At 28.8% G+C, this 18,524-nt stretch overlaps 8 protein-coding genes and 1 long non-coding RNA gene across 10 annotated transcripts; 4 read left to right on the top strand and 5 right to left on the bottom strand.

Moving 5' to 3' along the window:
• The first annotated feature begins 31 nt into the window (after positions 1-31).
• Positions 32-3,348, top strand: LOC100645533 (prostaglandin E synthase 3). Its single transcript, XM_003399587.4, is given in 5 exon segments — positions 32-55; positions 843-932; positions 934-953; positions 1,900-2,281; positions 2,401-3,348. Coding segments are annotated over 5 exon segments (648 nt in total). The 3' UTR covers positions 2,533-3,348.
• Positions 578-1,488, bottom strand: LOC125386107. The gene is made up of 2 exons (XR_007225977.1): positions 1,370-1,488; positions 578-1,134 (listed from the first exon to the last, which is right to left on the bottom strand). It is a non-coding gene; the product is annotated as an uncharacterized LOC125386107 (long non-coding RNA).
• LOC100645649 (INO80 complex subunit C) lies at positions 2,991-6,139 on the bottom strand. The gene is made up of 4 exons (XM_012314755.3): positions 5,969-6,139; positions 3,685-3,790; positions 3,400-3,467; positions 2,991-3,320 (listed from the first exon to the last, which is right to left on the bottom strand). Exons 1-4 carry the CDS (start codon positions 6,062-6,064, stop codon positions 3,189-3,191), a joined length of 402 nt encoding a protein of 133 aa, XP_012170145.1. The 5' UTR covers positions 6,065-6,139; the 3' UTR covers positions 2,991-3,188.
• Positions 3,753-5,962, bottom strand: LOC125384619. The gene is made up of 4 exons (XM_048410979.1): positions 4,533-5,962; positions 4,267-4,448; positions 3,977-4,199; positions 3,753-3,894 (listed from the first exon to the last, which is right to left on the bottom strand). Exons 1-3 carry the CDS (start codon positions 5,304-5,306, stop codon positions 4,043-4,045), a joined length of 1,113 nt encoding a protein of 370 aa, XP_048266936.1. The 5' UTR covers positions 5,307-5,962; the 3' UTR covers positions 3,753-3,894; positions 3,977-4,042.
• A 419-nt stretch (positions 6,140-6,558) lies between the features above and the next one.
• On the top strand, positions 6,559-7,989 carry LOC100645419 (triosephosphate isomerase). Its single transcript, XM_012314761.3, has 3 exons — positions 6,559-6,817; positions 6,996-7,249; positions 7,336-7,989. Exons 1-3 carry the CDS (start codon positions 6,709-6,711, stop codon positions 7,714-7,716), a joined length of 744 nt encoding a protein of 247 aa, XP_012170151.1. The 5' UTR covers positions 6,559-6,708; the 3' UTR covers positions 7,717-7,989.
• On the bottom strand, positions 7,800-9,070 carry LOC100645886 (39S ribosomal protein L20, mitochondrial). The gene is made up of 4 exons (XM_003399589.4): positions 8,779-9,070; positions 8,531-8,624; positions 8,344-8,454; positions 7,800-8,276 (listed from the first exon to the last, which is right to left on the bottom strand). Exons 2-4 carry the CDS (start codon positions 8,615-8,617, stop codon positions 8,019-8,021), a joined length of 456 nt encoding a protein of 151 aa, XP_003399637.1. The 5' UTR covers positions 8,618-8,624; positions 8,779-9,070; the 3' UTR covers positions 7,800-8,018.
• Positions 9,071-9,401: 331 nt separating this feature from the next.
• LOC100645057 (something about silencing protein 10) lies at positions 9,402-11,665 on the top strand. Of its 2 annotated transcripts, none has more exons than XM_003399583.4 (4): positions 9,402-9,598; positions 10,020-10,624; positions 10,719-11,374; positions 11,445-11,665. In XM_003399583.4, exons 1-4 carry the CDS (start codon positions 9,582-9,584, stop codon positions 11,532-11,534), a joined length of 1,368 nt encoding a protein of 455 aa, XP_003399631.1. In that variant the 5' UTR covers positions 9,402-9,581; the 3' UTR covers positions 11,535-11,665. The 2 variants fall into 2 exon arrangements, with proteins under 2 accessions (XP_003399631.1, XP_020721718.2); XM_020866059.2 differs by lacking the exon at positions 9,402-9,598 and adding an exon at positions 9,610-9,735.
• Positions 11,666-11,757: 92 nt separating this feature from the next.
• LOC100646003 (10 kDa heat shock protein, mitochondrial) lies at positions 11,758-13,204 on the bottom strand. The gene is made up of 3 exons (XM_012314762.3): positions 13,047-13,204; positions 12,207-12,374; positions 11,758-12,123 (listed from the first exon to the last, which is right to left on the bottom strand). The coding sequence occupies exons 1-3, from the start codon at positions 13,047-13,049 to the stop codon at positions 11,980-11,982; spliced, it is 315 nt and encodes a 104-aa protein (XP_012170152.1). The 5' UTR covers positions 13,050-13,204; the 3' UTR covers positions 11,758-11,979.
• A 690-nt stretch (positions 13,205-13,894) lies between these two features.
• On the top strand, positions 13,895-17,933 carry LOC100644817 (heat shock protein 60A). Its single transcript, XM_003399581.4, has 4 exons — positions 13,895-14,242; positions 15,053-15,464; positions 15,610-16,500; positions 16,702-17,933. The coding sequence occupies exons 2-4, from the start codon at positions 15,053-15,055 to the stop codon at positions 17,109-17,111; spliced, it is 1,713 nt and encodes a 570-aa protein (XP_003399629.2). The 5' UTR covers positions 13,895-14,242; the 3' UTR covers positions 17,112-17,933.
• Positions 17,934-18,524: the final 591 nt, after the last annotated feature.

Below are 18,524 nucleotides of genomic sequence, written 5' to 3'. Positions count from 1 at the left end.
CTGATACACCGTGTGTATGTCCTGTTAGTTTATGGCCACGGTTACGGCAAGAAAGGTAGTATCTTTCCCTCCTCCTCTGCCGCGTTGACCTACAATCTAACGCAAAGGCTCTCTCTTTTCGTTTTCTTTTCCTTCCCTCTTTTATCCTACATCACACTCTCTCTTTCTCTCTCGTCCCCTCCCGCCGTATCTCTCGCTCCCTCGCTCTCTCTTCCTCTCGCTCACTCCCCCCCCCTCACACACACACACACAGAGCCACATTTGTCTCGAATTTTTATGCTACCATTGCATTAATTATTTTACTTTTTTCTTCTATCTAAAAAACGATTTCTCCCAAGTAATAAAAGTATATCGCAGATGAATGTTTAAAATTGAAAATCCGTTCATTACCATGAAAGTACGTATTTATTCATAATCTTTCAATACGTAAAAAGGATTTACAATATAGAATCTTTTTTATACGATAAATGAAAAAATAAGATAACGTTAATTTTCTATTCTACAGCGTCTTATTTTTGCATTTGTAAAAACACTTTGAAAAATTAGTTTTAATATTGACTCATTAAAGGACAACAAGTATCGGATAACCATATATTTTAACGTCTCGAAATACAAATGAGAAATGAAGCAAGTTGAAAATGTTTTCACTTCATTAATCTTGGCAATTAATCCCACTATACCACATAATAGCGTGAAATTTATTTATAATATCAAAAATTATATTACGTTTCAAGATTACCAGACTTAGATTGGTAAATAGAGATTTTTCAAATTTCGATTCCGGAAACAAGAGAATTCGACATCGACAAAAGCAACCAATCGCCATTTTGTTTGATCGATAGTTGAATCTCGAAACACTCTCGAATCACGGATCTACGGCGCGATACGTAAGCGCTCTGTGTTTGTTTGCTTCTTACGGAACGAAGCTCTCGAAATATGACTCAAGAAGGCCAGTAAGTACATAAAAATTCACATAAAATGTTCTTTGATTGTGTTTCTCGATCCTGAAATTCCTTCTCATTGTTATTATCATGAAAAGAGTAAGAGATATTCGAGAAAACAACTCGAATACCGCCCCGTGGCTTTCGAAACACCGCCATGTTGTAAAGACGGCTTTATTGATTCTCGAAATTTCTGGAAAAGAATCGCAAGAAACTATCTTAGATTCCTATTTTCTTGTTTTACAATGCACTGTTTATAAATTCTTAATAATAATCATTCCGTTGATGATAGGTCTTCCACAATTTTGTTTTTTTTTTTTCAGATAATCGAATTGCAATGCTCGGGTTTTTAATAGCTTGTATTTCTACGTAACTATCGATATATCTGAGACGCGAAAAATATATTGTAATATTTTATATGCTTTTACCGAAATACATTTCATGGTGTTATATTACTTTCATTCTCCTCGATCGTCTCACAATAATATAACGTTTTATCCACAATGACTAGCGACTTTTACCAGAAACCATAGAACTTTACTCCTAACCTTTACCTACGTTTTATAATTATAATGCTATTTTCCCTACTTTAACATTGCTTCACTTCCTGTATTCTGTTAAATATTGCATTTCATTTCTTGCATTTAAATAAATTGTTCATTAAAAGTTATCCATGAATGCTTATACATGAAATAAAATTAATATTAATTATACAAATTTGTCATGCGTGTGTACGTTTCAAGCATAACGTGCATGTCGTACACGTATTTTATGCAAAACTGCTCTGTATAGATACAAACAAATGCATGATATAAATAATTTTTGTTTTTATCAATTGACCTTTTTTTATTCAATGTTTTTTAATTTATATTTTATTTATATTTTGTAATTTACTATTTATAATTTAGTTTCTTTTTACAATTTTAGATAATGTATATGTTGTTTGACAATTTTTCAGATTGCCTCCCCCACCTGTTATGTGGGCTCAAAGGAAAGAAATATTATTTGTTACTATCTGTCTAGAAGATTGCAAAGATCCTGCAATTAACATCGAACCACAAATGATATATTTTAAAGGAGTAGGTGGAACTGAACAGAAAATGCATGAAGTAACGATTAACCTATATGGAGAAGTTATTCCAAACAGAACTATTCAAAACCTAAGAGGAAGGACTATAGAGTTAGTTCTTGTTAAAAAAGAAGAAGGTCCATATTGGCCAAGATTAACAAAAGAAAAAACGAAAGCCCATTGGTTAAAAAGCGATTTTAATAAATGGAAGGATGAAGATGATAGCGACGATGAAGGTGGAATGGAAGGAAGTGGCAACGATTTGGAAGAAGTAAGAGATTATTGTATTTAAAGTAATTTATTCGTTGATAAAAAAGGAAAAACATATTACATTTACTGTATTGTTATTTATCTACAGTTTGATAATCTAAATTTCCACTATATTTGCAGATGATGCGACAGATGGGTGGTCTAGGAGGATCGGGAGATAGTAAACCAAACTTCGATGATTTAGATGCTTTAGGAGATGAAGGTGATGGAATGGATAGCGATGATGACGATCTACCTGATCTGCTGGAATGAAGACATTATGACGCTACTTTAAAATTATCTACATTAAAAAAGTAAAAAAATTCAAAAACAAATGGCGACCTAAAAATAGTGCACCACCAGGCAATATTTTAGTAGGCCATGCTATTTGTATTTTCAATTAAATTTGCTAATGGCCCATGTTGCAATAGCAAACAAACAAATAAGGTGCACGAAAAACTGTCAACATAAAAGAATACAGTGGTCAAGAGAAAAGAAACAGTAATATTCTTTTTAAAGATTCTCCAATCCTTCTTTAATTCGTAATTCATATATTAAGTTACGATTAACATCCTTTTTTTTAATAATGATTACTTGTGTATAATATAACGGAGATAAAATAATGAAAATGACTTAAATTATTTGTGGAATTCTTTATTTCAGGAAATCCCGTTAAAAGAACATTGATACATACAATGTATGTATATAAAAAAAGAATTTTTATCAACTAGTTAGTGCAAACAGCTTTATTTTGTCTCTTTATAAGCTCGATATATTTTTGTTTACATTTACAACATGTTTAATTTTCAGAATTATACTTAATTTTTCATTATTCTTTAATAAGTACCATAACAATTACAAAATAAAATATCCGTGTTCTATACTATTTAAATATAAGGAAATTATAGAAAATAAAATTCTCCTTTCATTTATCCAACGATACTGGAAGCGCCGCGCAATGCTAAATATCCAGCAGTTATATCCATTGGTAGACTTCGGACTGTTGCAAATTCTTCTGCCGTTGCATAGTATAATTTAGTTTGTGGATCTGTATATCGTGCCTGTAAAATAAATGTAATTTATATATCAGTTTGTGCTTTAATGACTTAACCAATGATACAAACGTGGAAAGTTACTTACGGGCAACCCAGAAATATCAGAATATTTTTTTGCTGGCCTGAAGCTTGGCGGTGCGTTAATAGAACTATCTGAAATTTCCCAGAGTGATATAATATTTATTTAGAAAGTATCTAAAATATGATTATCGAAATTACACTTCAGTTACAGATTATGAAATATATCGTAAGTAGATGTATCGCTAAACACATAAATTGATTTCTTTTAGTTCTTAAGTTATTCAAATCATTATACACATAAATTTTTTGAAAATATGTAACATTAAAATAGATTGGTAATAAACCGTACAATGCACGACTTCTACAGGCCATGGTAAAGTGCGTTCTTGAGCCAGCACTTGCTTTAATGAGCGCCAAGTCCGTTTCTTTCCAGTGGTACTAGTAGATCGAAATTTCTGTTGAAAAATTGGATTCTTGTAAACTGGTTGTGATTTCTTATTAAATTCCACTACTTCTTCATTTACCATTTTTTATTTCACTTAAAACACTTATAAACCTCCTACAAAAAATATATATTAATGAATATAAGTAATCATTGACATTTACTCGAAATAATTACATAAGGCTGTATTATATATTACATCAATGAACAAATTTATATTAGAGATATATTCATAAATTTTCTTTATATAAGATAATATCCAAAATCATTTCCCTCTTGGATTATATAAAACCAATATCTTTTCTACATCACATCCTAATATACCAGAAATTGTATGCATCATAGTTGTGTTTATATGTTTAACTAGAACCTTAGCCCATGGACTCAAAATAAGTACAGCTGCATAATAGTCCTTTGAACCTCTAAAGAAAAAGTTTCATCCATTGAAACATTTAAACTTATATATTATGTTTGTCTTTCATAAAATACCTCTGAAAATCAAAATGGTATTTATAACCATGTATGAGATATTTTTGAACAATAACTGGTAAATTATCTTCAATTAAAACAGCACCCTTTTCACTTGGTTCAATTAAACATAGAATTGCATGATGACAAAGTACTTGGTTATATTCTATTTGGTTCTTTGTATCATGATTATATTTTGAATTCTGAATAATAGATACAAGATTAAATTAAATACAAAGTCATATTAAATCAATTTAAAATAAAGAAATATATATGCATAGCATAACCTTTGCAATATGAAGAGTAACTTGTATGTTTCTTTTCATATATTCTACATCTTTTACATACAACCATAAAAATTGTTCAGTCATTTCTATTTGCTTGTTTGTGTTATTTATCATAATGTTTGGTAAACTGTGCCTAAGAAAAGATGTTTTCTTATCGTTATCTGTTACTAAAATGTTATCACTTCTGCGATCATTGGATATAGTTGTGTTATGATAAAGTAGTTTAAAATTTCCAAGAGCAGCATTTTTAAATTTATATCTTTTATAATTAGAGAAATTTACATATTTTCGTTTGCATCCTGAAGAGGACAATAATTTACCCTGTGTCCCACTCAATTTATTTGCTAAATTTGTTCTTAATTTCTTGTTATAAGTTACAGTTTTGTTCCATGTTTTAATTTCTCTCTTTTTTATACTTCCATCGTATTTCCATCTTAGCTTTATTTTCTGAAGAATCATTGTATTAATATTCTTCAAATGAGAGGTTAAAATTTGTGCATTATTTAAATAAGTAAGTTTATCAAAGAGATTAACATGCTTTTCCATGAAATATTTTACGTTTTCTTCATTAGAAAAATCTAAATCTTGCTGTATATTAATATCTTTTATTTCCTCTGCAGAATATAGTTGCTTTGCTATATAAGATTTGTTCATATTTGATATATATGCAATCTTGTTAAACTTTTTGCAGGCATGAGATTCAATTCTTAAACCTAAATTCTGTATAAATGTGTGTATAAATTTATCCATATTGAATTTTAATATCTCAAACATGTTACAAAATCTCTCAATTATGAATTATTTATAATAATAATTAAATGTTAATATATATAAATATTTTGAAATATTACGTATAATAAAATATTATAAAATTCTAATTTGTCTATATTATGGAAACATTGACAAAACATTATAAACAAACTTATGCAATTGTTTCCTTGTCCAATTTCACAGTAATGCACAACATAATTACTTCCAATAATTTAATATTTTAGCAATTATTAATTTGTTTTTATTATATATTTATTTTTTATAAATTATATTATTTATTTGAATTATAGGAAAACATTAAAATGTGATTCAAAGCTTTTTGATAAAATGCTTAACATGTTTAATTTATTTCTTCGTGAGAATCTTGCTAAATTGTGTCAGAAAAGTATCTTAAATAAAAAACTCCTTAAATATAGTAAGTATACGATATATTTCATTTAATTATGATAAATAATCATGAAAAAAAAGATTGTTAATGTATCAGAGTAATTTAAAAATGTTTCATAACCTTACAATGGAACATTTTTAAATACTTTTATCTAATTCAACAACAGTCTCGAAGATTGTTTATAAATAATTAAATATTAAGGTTATAAATTTTGTATGCTGTGTATTACTGAAATTTAAAATTATTTCGAAATACATAATCTTTATTTATTACTCACCATCGATATATCGAAATGTTGCTCCGATTTGGTATACGAACTTAAAAATTTGAAGTTACTAAATACTATAATAATAAGTATCGCGTAAGATATCATTATTATTTCCTAATTCCTAATGTTATAAATCTTAGTTTTATGATATTTCTAGATCTTATGTAGTACAATTTATTTACTAGATTCATAAATTCGAGTGATATATTCTAACATATACACGATTTTATTGCATAAGATATTTTAAGATTTTTAATTACTTATAACATACCAGTATTAAATATTTAATTACTTCTGTAAATTACAAATTTTACAATGTTTATATCATGCAATATTTTTAAAATCTGATTCCAATATCAAATTTAGTATAGGAAAATTTTAATGAAATTTAAATTAATAGTCTTGCCTACTTAGAAAAGTTTGAGATTAAATGTAAAAGTATATTTGTTAATACAAAATTGAAGGATATATAGAAATAACGGAAGTAATTTTATTTCTACGAATAAAATAATTCCTGTAAATTGTATTTTATTGAAGTATAGTCCGCGAAAGAGAGGGGAGTAAGAAATAAAGAATGGTGGGGGTTTCATAAAAACAGTTGGGAGGTACGTGAACGTGACTAAATTCACCTTCTGGTTTGTTGAAGGTCGAAAGTCGAGAGAGTAATTTCAAAATTTGTTTTAGATTCACAAGAAACTTGTAAATCCATTATTATTAATTATCTTCGTGTATCTGTACATTGTAATATCATGGGCCGAAAATTTTTTGTCGGTGGTAATTGGAAAATGAACGGTACCAAAAGTGAAATAGATGGTATCGTTGCCTTTTTAAAAAACGGTCCACTTGATTCAAATGTTGGTATGTTTGCTCTATCTGCTGCTTTAATATTTAATATTCTATATTCTCTAATTTTTAAATAACTCCTAAAAAACGATATGTCTTATATAGTTATCCATAAATTTTATTTTTAATAACATAATACTGATAATATTAATTTATATATTTTATTATAATTGTAACAATATAATTTTATCAGAGGTTGTTGTTGGCGTACCATCAATATACTTAACGTATGTTAAGAATATATTACCTAACAATGTTAGTATTGCTGGACAAAATACATACAAGGTTGCCAAAGGAGCATTTACAGGAGAAATAAGTCCTGTCATGCTTTTGGACAATGGGATCCCATGGGTAATTCTTGGTCACTCTGAGCGTAGAAATGTCTTTGGTGAAACAGATGAATTAGTAGCAGAAAAAGTAGCCCATGCTTTAGAAGCCGGATTGAAGGTAATATAAATTTTGATTATTTTAAAACTTAATACCTAATAATATAATCATAATATTAATAAATGCCAATATCTTTGACTTAATAGGTGATAGCATGTATTGGAGAGAAATTGGAAGAGAGAGAAGCCGGTAAAACAGAGGAAGTAGTCTTTAGGCAAACTAAAGCTATTGCAGATAAAATCAAATCATGGAATGATGTAGTTCTTGCCTATGAACCAGTTTGGGCAATTGGAACAGGCAAAACAGCTACACCACAACAAGCTCAAGAAGTCCATGCAAAGTTGAGAGACTGGTTTTCTAAAAATGTCAATCAAACTGTTGCAGAGACTGTTAGAATCATCTATGGAGGTTCAGTAACAGCAGGAAATGCGAAAGACTTGGCAAAAGAGAAAGATATAGATGGATTTTTAGTTGGAGGGGCATCTTTAAAACCTGACTTTGTACAAATCGTCAATGCTAAGCAGTGAGATAAAATATTCATTATGCGAGAATGTTATTCATTTATTAATTAATATATACTCTAAGGATGGGTATATCATAAGAAGTACTGTAAAGAATTAACTTATATATTTTCTTGTTGTTTGTACAGAGAAAGATCTAAGTCATGTTGCTGTAATGAAATATTATTACTCTGCAATTAATAGTAAACTTTACACCTTATTTTATTGTTCTTAAAAAGTATATACTTCTCGTAAATATATAATCAGTAGTAACTCAATAAATGTTACAATAAAATGTAAGTTTAATTATTTATTTTGCAACAATTTTATCAATCCAGTTCGTCAATTAATCCTTCAACTACAACAGTTTCAGGCATAGATCTATTAGCAACTCTTTTAAATCCTCCTAGTTTTGTTTTTGCGCAAGCAATATCAGATAAACCTTTAAATGTTCGTGGTTCCCAAGTAGCTAATGTTGATAAAGATTTACGATTTAATAAAATATTACATCTGCCTAATCCTTCTAATAGAATCTTTATATTACTATTATGTTCCTTTGCTGCACTATTTATTCTGGTTTCCCAAAGCTGTAACAAAAATGAACAATTATTTATATAACGTTCTAAAAGAGAGTTACTTTCTTTTATGAATTACCTCTTTCATATCGTCTTTTTTCAGTCGTCTCCCTATTGTAGACTTTAGTAATGCTCTGTGTACATTTCTAATGGCTATACTATAACAATTTCTTCTCCTTCCAATATAATGCTAAAAATAAAGATAATTAGAAATTGTATCATAATTTTCTCTATTTTGTTTCGAATAAGTATACATAAATATCTACCGCAGCGAGCTTGAATATTTGACGTTTTCGCCAGAATTCATCGGGACCTCGACTTCTCAAAAATAATTGGGCAGTTAAAAATACCATTTTCCTTCTAAATGTGAAAATATAATAAAAAATCAAATGTTTATTTGATATTTATATGATTCTGATTCATAAATACATAACACGAGCTACAATTCACATAACCTAGATAACCCGGCAAATCCATGAACTTACAAACGTAATAGATTTAAACATAATACTACCAGATATAATGAAAAATGAATGATGATGCAGTAACACTAGTAGCAGAGACGAGTATGAGTAAGTGTTATTCCTCTCTTGCAGAGAGACGTCTCTGATGACATGTAGAATTATATATGCTTGATGTTAGCTGTATCAGAAATATATGTATATCATCCTCTTACAGCGAAGTCAAAATTTTATAAATTTCATTCTTTGAGTAAATTTGTATATTTTTCTTTCAATACATTAGTATTACACCGAAAAATAGGGTTTTCAAAAACATTATACTTTATAGTAGTGGCCTCTCTGTTCTTTTAAATTCTAAACAAACTTAGTGTATTACTATTATTGTGTTGTTACTTCTGTTTGTTACACGTAAATTCAATCCTTTTAACATATAATTAGAAATACAAAAAGTTATTCATACAATTCTTAACCGCAAACTAGAAATTTGTTATTTTAACATTTATCATTTTAGCATGAGGATGATTATCAAATAGTTGCGGCGAAAAACCATTCTTAGTAACAAAAAATATAATCGATTGTCGATTTTTGGAATAACGAATCGATCGTAGGAAAATCGATTCAAAAGATCGATCTTATAACCGAAAGAATCGATTTCTCTAAAAAGTCAAATCGGAATTGAACATCTCTAGTCCCCAATTAAATGACTTGGAAGTCATGAAGTTGTGTGTGCATATATTGTGATAAGATATATTTTATCAAAAATAATAAATAAGATTGCAAAGTGAACTATACTATTAAAACTTATATAAATATTTTTAGCCACAATTTTTGTATTGTTCTAATAAAAAATTTTAATATGAGAAATAAAAAGAGGTAAACTAAAGATTGTCTTTAATGAAATTGAACTGTTTGCGGTCGTACATCAATTTCAGCATTAAAATTTTGATTAAAATTTTATCATTCGTAGAAAAATTGGTCATATGTTTACTCTCAGGCACTCTTTGTGTCTGGTTCGTATGTATATGTGTATATACGTTACGAAAATACATAAAATTCTTAATAAGATTTGTATAAGTTATCATATGTAAGGTTACATTATTAGTGTCTGTTCAATGAAAATGAATTCCAACCAGCATAACAATCATATCGGAACTTGATACGACCACAAAGGGTTAAACTCAATAATAAATGCATGTTTCTACATACTAAACATATAAATTGTATTCCTTTTATTAATAATGTTAACAGCTTTTTATTTTTATTACAAAATGTATATTTGCTTGATTTCTTTCAGCACAATAAAGATGACAGAAATGAACGAAGAAACAATGGATTTAGAAGATGTAAATATAGATGAAGTCATAAATTCTGAAGAAGAATACTCAGAAAATGAACGTGAATTACTTAGAAAAGTACGAGATAGACAGTCTTCGGAAAGTTACGATAGTGATTATGAAGTATATGGATTACATAACGCAAATGAACAGAACCAAGATGATACAGAAAATGAAGTCCAGACAGATTCCATGGAATCTGATATTGAAGGATTACAAGAAGATTCCAATTTACCAAATGAAAAAGCTTGGGGAAAAAAGAAGAAAGCTTATTACTCTACTGATTTTGTGGATCCTGATTATACTAATATCAGCCAAAAAGATTTAGCTCAAGCAGAAATGGAAGAAGAAGAAGCTAGAAATATTCAGAAGAGATTGGCGGAGCAATTGGATGACATTGATTTTGGACTTGATTTTATACAAACAAAAAATGATGATCAAAAGGCATATGAGAGTGCAGAACAATTTATAAAAACAGATCTCAGTAAACTTAGCAAAAGACAAAAGCAAATAATGATGCAGAAGGAAAGTCCTGAATTTACAGTTCTTGTAAATGATTTTAAAGGTATGATATATATTATTCAATAAAGTTTATAAAATATATTTCAAAAGGGAAAACTAAAAAATTAAATATTTTTAATATGCATATTATGATTTAGATCACATGGCAGAAGCAAGAGATTCATTGGCACCATTTCTAAAGTTAATTAAAGATGGTATTCTCCCTAATTGCCCCACAGTTTCTTTCATAAAGACAAAGTACCATCTTTTATTAAATTATTGTATCAATATCTCTTTCTATTTAATGCTGAAGGCAAAAAGATTGCCTGTTAATTCTCATCCAATTATAAAACGTCTAGCACAATATCGTCAGTTATTAAATCAATTGGAATCTGCACAAGGGAATTTAATACAAGAAATACAGGAAATGTTAACAGCAGAAAGAGAAGGGAAAGTATTGTACAATATATTAAACGGCAATAAAATAAACATCAATGAACAAAAGACATATCGTTTCAAAGAAAAAGCAAATTGTGTAAAAAGATCTACAAATGAAATCATAAATGCGGATTCTTTAGAATCTGAATTGAAAACAGAAAATGTAAATGAAGAAAAGTTTTTGTATAATAGTAAAGAGAAGATGGAAAGTACCGACATGCCAGACCTTGTAGTTGAAGATCAAGGAAAAAGAGCAATTACATATCAAATAGCAAAAAATAAAGGTTTAACGCCATATCGTAAAAAAGAACAACGCAACCCCAGAGTAAAACATAGAAATAAATATCGTAAAGCTAAAATTCGTAGGAAAGGAGCGGTATGTATTTATTTATTTATTTTAGATGATGAATATGTTGTGATACAATAACAATTTTTTTATTTTTCAGATAAGAGAAGTAAGAAAAGAAGTTACTCGTTACGCTGGAGAGATATCGGGTATTAAAGCTAGTGTAAAGAAAAGTATCAAATTGAAATAAAAGATTGGGCTATATTAAAATTGTACTTTGTTTCAAAACTCGTAGAATTGCCTTTTTATTTCCTATTAAAATATATATTTATATTTATGTGTATAAAATATGAATACAAACTTTTGCTTATTACATATCAATGGATTCTATTGTTTTTTTCTCTTACCATTATTACATTAGTACTAAGATTGGAAGAAAATATAAGAATGAGCAATATTTAAACAAATAGTAATACATAAACACAACAAATGCTTTATTTTTTCCTTTTATATGTGCAAAATCATGGCATATGTAACAGTAGATACATAAGGGAATATCATTATGTACGCTACAATGATAAACATCAAAGTTCGTATGAAATTAACTTACATTTCACTGTTTCATTGCTTGTGTATTTCTTATGAAATAGTATGTAGTACTTAAAAAAAATTGCAAACATAAATGTAATGGAACCTTAAACTTCTAATTTTGCCAGTATATCCGACTCACGGAATAAATGAAATTCTTTATTATCTTCAAGTTCTACCTTAGTTCCACCATATTCTGGCAATAATACAACATCACCAACTTTAATACTTAAAGGGATGTGTTCTCCTTTCTGAAAATGAATATTGTTCTTTTTTTATTTTTGTATTTGTTGCTTAAGTATGTTATTGTAAATATTAAATACTTTCTACATACATCATTTCTTTGTCCCGGTCCAATTGCCACAACAGTTCCTTGTAAGACTTTTGCTTGAGCTTTTTCTGGTAAAACGATACCACCTTTTGTTTTTGTTACAGCCTCGGCTCTTTGTATAAGAACTCTATCAAATAGAGGTATAAGTCTCTTAATGGCATTAGCTGCAGCCTATTATGAAAATATTAACATAGAACACATATAAGGTGATTTATAATATTTAAATTTAGTTTTACAATATATACTTAAAATCAATTACTTTCAGATCGTGCATGGCGTAATTTTACGAAATTTTTCGTACTGTATAAAATACAAAAAACGTTTAGGTTACTATTCGTCTACTTATTTTCTTGCAAATGATAAAATTAACAGCAGAAATGCAATTATGTAAAAATGCGGTAATTAACTCTCTATCTACGAATAATTTCACTAAAAAATTTGCGATATTAAATCATAAGCACACGATGGAAATTATCATCATACGTATATATTTTTGTTTTATTAACTGTTTTGTAGTCACTTGTTTTTCTATCTCTAATAAACAAATAAGAAAAAAGAAGACATTCATTACACCGGCCACGCGACAGGACTTATAGAATCAAATATCATTGAAATTACTATACTAAACAAAAAAACATCGAACAATACAAGTAAATTATACATGATTTCAAATACATTCATTACATTTTTTAAATTAAAGAATAACTTAACAGGAAATATATAATTTCAATCACTATTTTAAAAGTTAACCTTAGAAATTTTTGAAACATACGAAAATGTTGAGTTAATGAAGAAAATTATAACATAACATATAATTTAAGATAAGATTTATGTTTTCCTTACCATTATTCCTAAAATTACAAATTTCTACGATAAACAGAGATCGTGCACTCGCAGTTCAACCACGTTATACTATCTATGTGCACCAGCCGAACAATCCTCTCCGCTTTTCTCGAAGATTCCCAATTCCCCTCTATACTTCTTTGCCCCACCACGTGTTTATTGATTTCGTATTGGAGTAAGAGCCCAGTATACACGTTACGTAACAACGAGATATTACACGAGATACAAAATCTGACACAAGATGGCGCTAGAATATTATTGAACACTTACAGTGTTGTAACTTACATATATACATACTTACATTGTGTAGAAGCTATATTTCTTAACAAAAAGTTATTATGATAAAGTATAAAAAATAAATTATTATTGAGAAACGAATTCTGAACTTTTATTTGTATGTTAATTATAATCGAATAAATGATATTGGTAACAAACAAATAAGGTCATTGGTAAATAAATAAAATTGATATCGATGTAAATACTACGTAAACTTTAAAATATATGTTTTTATAATGGCTAATACGCCTTTTATATGGCTTAATGCTAATATACTATTAAAATCTTTTTAAACATCCTTTTTCTTACACAATAAGTTTCGATTATTCAGCAAATTACAATACTTAGAAAAATATCTTAATTATTTAATACAATTTGAAATAAAATGAAATAAAATTGATACATGTATTTCGTTTTATTATATTTGAAACTATTTTGAAGTTGCTTATACTTGATTTGGATATAGAGAATTGTATAATAAGAAGTACGGAATGAATTGCCGGCAAATCGACGAATATGATTGGTGAATACTGAACGATTGCATCATATGTGTTCTCGTACATTCTAGAAGCTATAACTCTTACTGAGAATGAAATTTGTTGATATGATTAGAGAATTAAACGTTGTTAAATGAAAATGTAGGAATAATTTCTAGATTTTTATTTCTTATTTATATTTCATATCGATTGAATTTGTTGAAAACTTTAAAAAATTTCATAATCGAATACAAGAAGGTTAAGTTAGAATAAAACGATAAGGGAGGGGAAGGGAGCATTACCCATGTGATAGCGTAAGCTGAAAGCTCTCTTACACATTTCATTCTACTGGCGAGACAACGTGCAGTCACGCTGTGCCGATTTTCAATTACTTTTGAAATTACAATCTCTAATCAACGGCTTTTTCTCATTCACTAGTTAAAGGTAAACACTTTTTTCGTAAATTTCATTTCCTTCCTGCACATAAATATATATTGATTGTTTAAAGGTATTAACCGGTTAATCTTAGACCAATTCAGTTTGCTTATATCTATTATACATTTTATATTTTTGATTATTATAGAGCAATATGTTCTGTTCTTACGATGATTCCTTTGTATTTGTCATTTTAATAAATTAAAATATTAAAAATTTTAAGAAACGTTTTTACACTTTTAAAGGTCGTAGTCAAAGATGCAGAATAAAAAGCAAAGAAACGTAAATACCATGAATAATGCTTTTTACAGTTGCTCTCGGTTTTTCAAAATTATTTATATTTTTTTTATTCTTTGATGTAATAATTTCCAGTTATTCTTTTTTACTCGGATAAGCCGGTCAAATTGATTTGTATGTCGTATTGGATTATAAATCAAAATAATGACGAAAAAATACAAAAAGCAAAAACGCAATGTTTCATATGATGCAAAATTTGTTATAGAAAGTTTTGGAAGTTATTTAAAATAATCTGTATTATACTGTGGTTTCTCGGCGACCACGCGGCAGTTTACATAACCACGTTTACGTTAAAAGTCGATTAATTTTCCCCTTTCAAAATTTATTAATGTTAAAGAAAACAGATTTCTAATTTTATTATGGAAATAAAATTATAAAATTTAATGTCAAGTTTCGTCGATAAAATTTAAAAACTAATTTTATACAAAATGTCACGTTTATAAAATGTTCGATGCATATATTTCAAAAAGTTTTTATTCAGGAATATTGTGTGATATAACAGTTCCTCTTTAATTATTTTAGATGCACAGATTACCAACTGTATTGCGTGGTGCAGCACTACGTCAATTACAAGCTCGTTCATATGCCAAAGATGTACGTTTTGGGGCAGAAGTTAGAGCACTCATGTTGCAAGGTGTTGATATTTTAGCAGATGCAGTTGCAGTAACAATGGGTCCAAAAGGACGTAATGTCATCTTAGAACAAAGTTGGGGTAGTCCAAAAATTACTAAAGATGGTGTCACAGTTGCCAAGGGAGTTGAGTTAAAAGATAAGTTTCAAAATATTGGAGCAAAATTAGTACAAGATGTAGCAAATAATACAAACGAAGAGGCAGGTGATGGTACGACCACAGCTACAGTTCTAGCAAGAGCCATTGCTAAAGAAGGATTTGAAAAAATTAGTAAAGGTGCTAATCCTGTAGAAATAAGAAGAGGTAAGTAAAAGTAAAAATAAAATATAATATAAATATAAATTCCTGTTATAAGATTGAATTTATTAAATAATGCTACTAGAAGATTTTCTTATTGCCATTATGAAATTAGAGAGGCATTTACAATAAAATAATGAACATATTGCAGGTGTAATGTTGGCAGTTGATAGGGTCAAGGACGAATTAAAAACCTTAAGTAAGCCAGTAACAACTCCAGAGGAAATTGCACAAGTAGCAACTATCTCAGCCAATGGGGATAAGGCAATTGGTAATCTTATTTCCGATGCTATGAAAAAAGTTGGAAAAGAAGGTGTAATCACTGTAAAAGATGGTAAAACACTACACGACGAACTGGAAGTTATAGAAGGAATGAAATTTGACAGGGGATATATATCTCCATACTTCATAAATTCTAGTAAAGGGGCAAAAGTTGAATTTCAAGATGCACTATTGCTCTTCAGTGAGAAAAAGATATCGTCTGTGCAGTCTATAATTCCAGCATTGGAATTAGCGAATTCCCAACGAAAACCGCTTGTCATTATAGCAGAAGACATTGATGGTGAAGCACTGTCAACGCTTGTGGTCAATAGATTGAAAATCGGTTTGCAGGTGGCTGCAGTTAAGGCCCCTGGTTTTGGAGACAATAGAAAAGCAACACTTCAGGATATGGCGATTTTGACTGGAGGGATTGTATTTGGCGATGATGCAAATCTCGTTAAATTAGAAAATGTGCAGTTATGTGATTTAGGCGAAGTAGGAGAAGTTGTAATTACAAAAGATGATACACTCATCCTGAAGGGCAAAGGGAAAAAAGTTGATATCGATCATAGAGCAGATGTAATTAGAGATCAAATTGCCAATACAACATCTGACTATGAAAAAGAAAAACTGCAAGAACGTTTGGCAAGGTTAGCATCTGGAGTTGCAGTTCTAAGAGTTGGTGGAAGTAGCGAAGTTGAAGTTAATGAGAAAAAGGATCGTGTTCATGATGCTCTTAATGCTACTAGAGCAGCTGTTGAAGAAGGAATTGTTCCTGGAGGTAATTAGACATTGCTCTTCCAGTTTCTGCATTAAATTTTTATATAAACGTGCAATGTACAAAATATAAGAACTTGGTGGCAGAACACACAAAGCTTATATGTAGAAAAGTGTATTCGTCATAGATATTGAGAAGAAAAAAGTAATTTTTTCTACATATTATATCTGCATAATAATTATTTTCAATATTTTCAATTTACAGGTGGTACAGCTCTCCTAAGATGTATTCCAGCTCTTAAAAATTTGAAAGCATCAAATAACGACCAAGAAACAGGAATAAAGATAGTGGCAAATGCATTGCGTATGCCGTGTTTACAAATTGCTCAGAATGCAGGCGTAGACGCTAGTTTAGTAGTAGCAAAAGTTAGTGACAGCAATCTTGGTTACGATGCTTTGAATGATGAGTATGTTGATATGATCGAGAAAGGTATTATCGATCCGACAAAGGTAGTGCGTACAGCACTTACTGATGCCGCGGGTGTTGCATCACTACTTACAACTGCAGAAGCAGTGGTTGCTGAATTGCCTAAAGAAGAACCTCAGATGCCAATGGGCGGTGGTGGTATGGGTGGAATGGGTGGTATGGGTGGTATGGGAGGTATGGGAATGTAATTGAATAAAATCCCATACAAAGACTGAATTTCACATTGCAATTCAATCGCAATATCAATCAATTTGCTATAAACTGCTATTAGAATTGCGAACATATAAATACAATCTACTGATTGAGTAACCAACAAGCTAAATATTTAGGATACTTTACCGTACTGTAATGTTTAAAGTAAATAAGGAGAAAGAAAGTTTTTCATATACCGTTGTGATATTTGTTCTCGAATCATTCGTTTTTGTTTTATATTTTTAAACATTATTGTTCTGCTGAATATATGCTGTAAGAAAAATTCATTTTTTATTGAAAAACGTGCATATCCGTATTAACAGTTTGTTAATTTCTTGTTATAAAAAAATGTAACAAATGTGTAAACGAATTATACTATTACGTCAAAAAATAAAATTTAATAAGTCAAAGTTAATAACTAGTGTCAATAAAATTTAAAAAGTTTCAAATCAGTGGTTCACAAGAATATATTTAAAAACTGAATTAATATGTTCAAATAATCTTGTCTTTATAGGAACCTGTTCGTTTATTTCTGCGTTAAAATTATTACAAAAGCGATTTCATTCTTTTGATTAATTGATAAAAAGTTATTAAAAGACGGATAAGTATTTATAAATTATGAAATTCAGGATGCGAGAAATATCCTTTGATGCATTTTTATATGATTTTTCATCTATATGAATGAATGAATAATAATGCAAATGTACAAACATGTGTATTGCGATAAGTTAAAAAATTTACCTGTTTCATATCTTTTTTTAAATGTTGCAATTTATTTTCATTTTTTAATCTTAATAAATGTATGTTTGAAATACGTACTATGGGTGTTCTCTAAAAAAAAAACGTCCCACCTATTGAGAAACTTTTATTATACTTCCATTAACAAATTTAAAGAATTAATGAGTTCTATAGAAAAGAAATGTTTACATTGAAAAAATAAAATGTAAATAATATAGAAATTCTGTTACAATAAAAAATGATTGAATGTTTCATACAGTTTCGTCCAAATACATTAAAGCACACCGTATTTTAAAATTACGTAACGTATGGATGTCCTTGTAAATGAATTTGAGACGAATTGTATTACAATAATGACCATTTTGTTTAATTACTTTGCCACACTATTACATGGAAAATTGTACATTTTACGTATTTTTAATATCTATATCTATATACCATTGTCGAAGGAATTGTATTAAAATATTTTTATTTTATGTTTCATTTATAAGAAAATTCTCATAATGTGTAAAATATGTCGGTAAAGTCTTCATACAACATTCACAATTTGTTTGTTCCAATATCAGTTATGATAAATAATTAATAATTTATAATTATTAACCAATGATTAACTGATTTTAGCTTATATTATTTGTACTTATACAAATCGTGATAATGTGATCACAATATCG

Source organism: Bombus terrestris, chromosome 12, assembly GCF_910591885.1.
Source record: "Bombus terrestris chromosome 12, iyBomTerr1.2, whole genome shotgun sequence".
Lineage (NCBI taxonomy): Eukaryota > Metazoa > Arthropoda > Insecta > Hymenoptera > Apidae > Bombus > Bombus terrestris.
Note: the sequence above shows the minus strand (reverse complement) of the source record. Positions and strands in the feature narration are given on the sequence as shown.